Raw genomic sequence first — 2,920 nt, forward strand, 5'->3', positions numbered from 1 at the left:
TGGGTTAGTTCTTACCCTTGGCTCCATACTCGTGACTCCGAACCTTTGAACTTTGTTTGTATGCTTTATGTGACCTTGTTTGTCGTTGTTGAATCATGCACTCATTGTATTCATAAGATTTTTTCCCTAAATTTTCAAGGAACCTAGAGACTCTTTTTGCAAACATGCAGATATTTTGATCACGGATGTTGAAAGAAGGATAATCGGAAATACAATTGCACATGTCCCGATCTTATGGAAATAAGGAAACTAGCATCTTTTATGGATGATCCTAAGGGTTTCATAGACCATTTTGGAAGTCTTTTATCTGTTATATATACTGATGTTGAGGATGGTCTTCTTTATACTTTGGTTCAGTTTTATGATCCTGTTTATCGGTGTTTCACTTTCCCCGATTATCAGTTGTTACCTATCATGGAGGAATATGCTTATATTTTGGGTATGTCAGTGTCTGGTGGAGTTCCTTTTGAGTCTCGAGTTATTGTTGAAGCCATTCATTTGAGGAAGTCTGAGATAGATGTCAATCTCATTGTCAAAGGAGGTATCAGAGGGTTGACTTCAAAATTTTGGATTGAGAAATCCTTTTCTTTTGCTAATGTTGGTATCGTGGTGGCCTTTGAAACTATTTTCGCCTTACTCAAGTATGGTTTGATCTTGTTTCCCAACATTGACAATTTTGTTAGTGTTAATGCTATATGGATCCTCTTGATTAGGAATCTGGTTCCAACTTTGCTCTGTGACACTTATTTCTCAATTCATCATAGGACTTCTAAAGAGGGTGGAACTATTGTATGTTGTGCGCCTTTACTGTACAAGTGGTTTATTTCGCACTTGTTGCAGTCTCCTATTTTCAAAGAAAACAAGGGTTATTTAAGGTGGTCTCAAATACTTATGTCTCTCAACAATGATGACATAGCTTGGTATTCTTCTATTTACAACGATGTTGAGATTATTGGTCATTATGGGGAATTCTCTAAAGTGTCTTTTCTTGGTACACAAGGAAGAATGAACTACAATCCGGCTTTGGCGAGACGTCAGTTTGGGTTCGCTATGAAAGACAAAACCTAACAACACTTTGTTAGAGGGTTTATTTTTCCAGGAAGGGAAAGACACTCAAGGGTTGAAAGCTAGGATGGTACGTGCTTGGCACAATGTTCATAGGAGAGGAAAAAGTGAGCTTGGATCGAAGAATTATATAGCTTTGGAGCCTTACACTAGTTGGGTGAAGAAGAGAGCAAAAGAATTCAAGATACCATACGCTTATGAAAGACCTATGTCCTTGGTAATGGTCAAATCACCCACTATTAAAGGCATATAGGAGTTTAAAGAGGCTTTAGACAGGATGAAGTAAGAGAGGGATGATTGAGAAGACGACTTGATAGAATTGTCTGAGCAATGCGCTGTGAAGAAATCAAGGGACCAAGAGGATTTATTTTCCTCTAACAGTTCATCATCTACTCATCTTTCTACCTTCGGTGTTTGGAAAGGCATTGTAGACCAGCTCGTAATAGAGAAGGATGCTATGAAAAGCAGCTACGAAAGAGAGATCATAAGGCTTTGCAAGAAGTATTAGCTTGGAGTTGAGTCGTCATCGGACATGATATCATTGGGGTCGCCAACAGGTCTCCGACATAAAGTTTGTTCAGATGTTCTTTATCCCCGGCAAACCCCCCTCGAAACGGAGTTCATGATTCTAAAAGATTAAGCTTTGGGTTTCCAAGCAATATATTTTTTCTCTTTCCATAAGGATTTTTTTAGCCCTGTATCAGGATTTAGCTCCTCTAATGTGCTTATGATCTTTCATGACGGTTTTCTCTTTGGTAGAACCTCTAGCAAGATCCCCGGTAGCATCTACATCTTGTTGAGATTAGCCGAGTATTTGGTTGTGTTGTGTTATCAATCTAACCCTTTATCCCTGTTTTGTCAGCATATTCATACACATGTTCATACGCATGTGCATATCATCATGATGTTTATTTGCGCATTTCGCATTTGTTGGTGCTTCCCCGCTCTTTGGTGTTTTTCTCCCCGCAGAGTGCGCGTGTCCTCTCTCTCCAATAGAGTGTCGACCTTAAGTATAAAGAGTTTATCATTTCTAATTTCCCACTGATTCTGATCCTCGTGGAATAATTTGTTTCACTTTCCCTTTCCAGTTTATTATCTGGATGGAATTAATCCCCAAATGAGTGTATTTCCTCATTGGGTTGAGTCATCTTTGACCGCTTCTCTCTAGTTCATTCCTAGGTTGAACTTTGGTCATGTAATACCCTAATTTTCACCCCTAAGATACCTTATCATTTGTATCATTTGCGTAACATAAAGTTCATCAAATACTTTTGTGTATATCCTTATGCTTTGCTAACCCCACAAATATACAAAAAATATATGTCTTGCTTTGCTTTGTTTGCAAGTTAGGGTTTTGGCATCAAGAAGTTCAAGGGATGGATCAATCAAGGCTTAGTTTGATCATAAATATCTCAAGGTGATCAAGACCCTCACTCCATCAACAATCAAAGTTTGTACTCACCTCAATTCAAGTTCATCAAGTCACAATTCATCTCACACTCCAAATTAGGGTTTTTTTGTCAAAGCCAACTTAATGTTGACTCTTTGACCAAAGCATGCTCCTATGTATTAAGGCATGATCCAAGGTCCTCAAATGTGTCCTCATAACCCACTCATATAATTCAAATGGCTCAAGAAGTTAGGTTCATGAGCTGATGAAAGTTTTGAACACAACTGATGAAAAGTCAACAGATGCCTAAAGTCAAAGTTTGACTTAAAATTTTTGGTCAACTATGGACTTTTCAAGTCGAGGATCATGAAAATATGATCAATGAATTCATTTTATCAAGTTTAATCAAGAAAGTCAAGATTACTTGCAAAAGGGGCAAAGATGGAGAATTTTTGGAATTTTCAC

At 38.0% G+C, this 2,920-nt stretch overlaps 1 protein-coding gene across 1 annotated transcript; it reads left to right on the plus strand.

Moving 5' to 3' along the window:
* The first annotated feature begins 234 nt into the window (after positions 1–234).
* Positions 235–1,068, plus strand: LOC127094954 (uncharacterized). The gene has a single exon (XM_051033710.1). The coding sequence runs from the start codon at positions 235–237 to the stop codon at positions 1,066–1,068; it is 834 nt and encodes a 277-aa protein (XP_050889667.1).
* The last annotated feature ends 1,852 nt before the right edge of the window (positions 1,069–2,920 follow it).

Source organism: Lathyrus oleraceus, chromosome 6, assembly GCF_024323335.1.
Source record: "Lathyrus oleraceus cultivar Zhongwan6 chromosome 6, CAAS_Psat_ZW6_1.0, whole genome shotgun sequence".
Lineage (NCBI taxonomy): Eukaryota > Viridiplantae > Streptophyta > Magnoliopsida > Fabales > Fabaceae > Lathyrus > Lathyrus oleraceus.

What these genes read in the sequence shown, in the direction of transcription:
- LOC127094954 (XM_051033710.1), top strand. Translation starts at nt 235, where the DNA reads ATGGAAATAAGGAAACTAGCATCTTTTATGGATGATCCTAAGGGTTTC.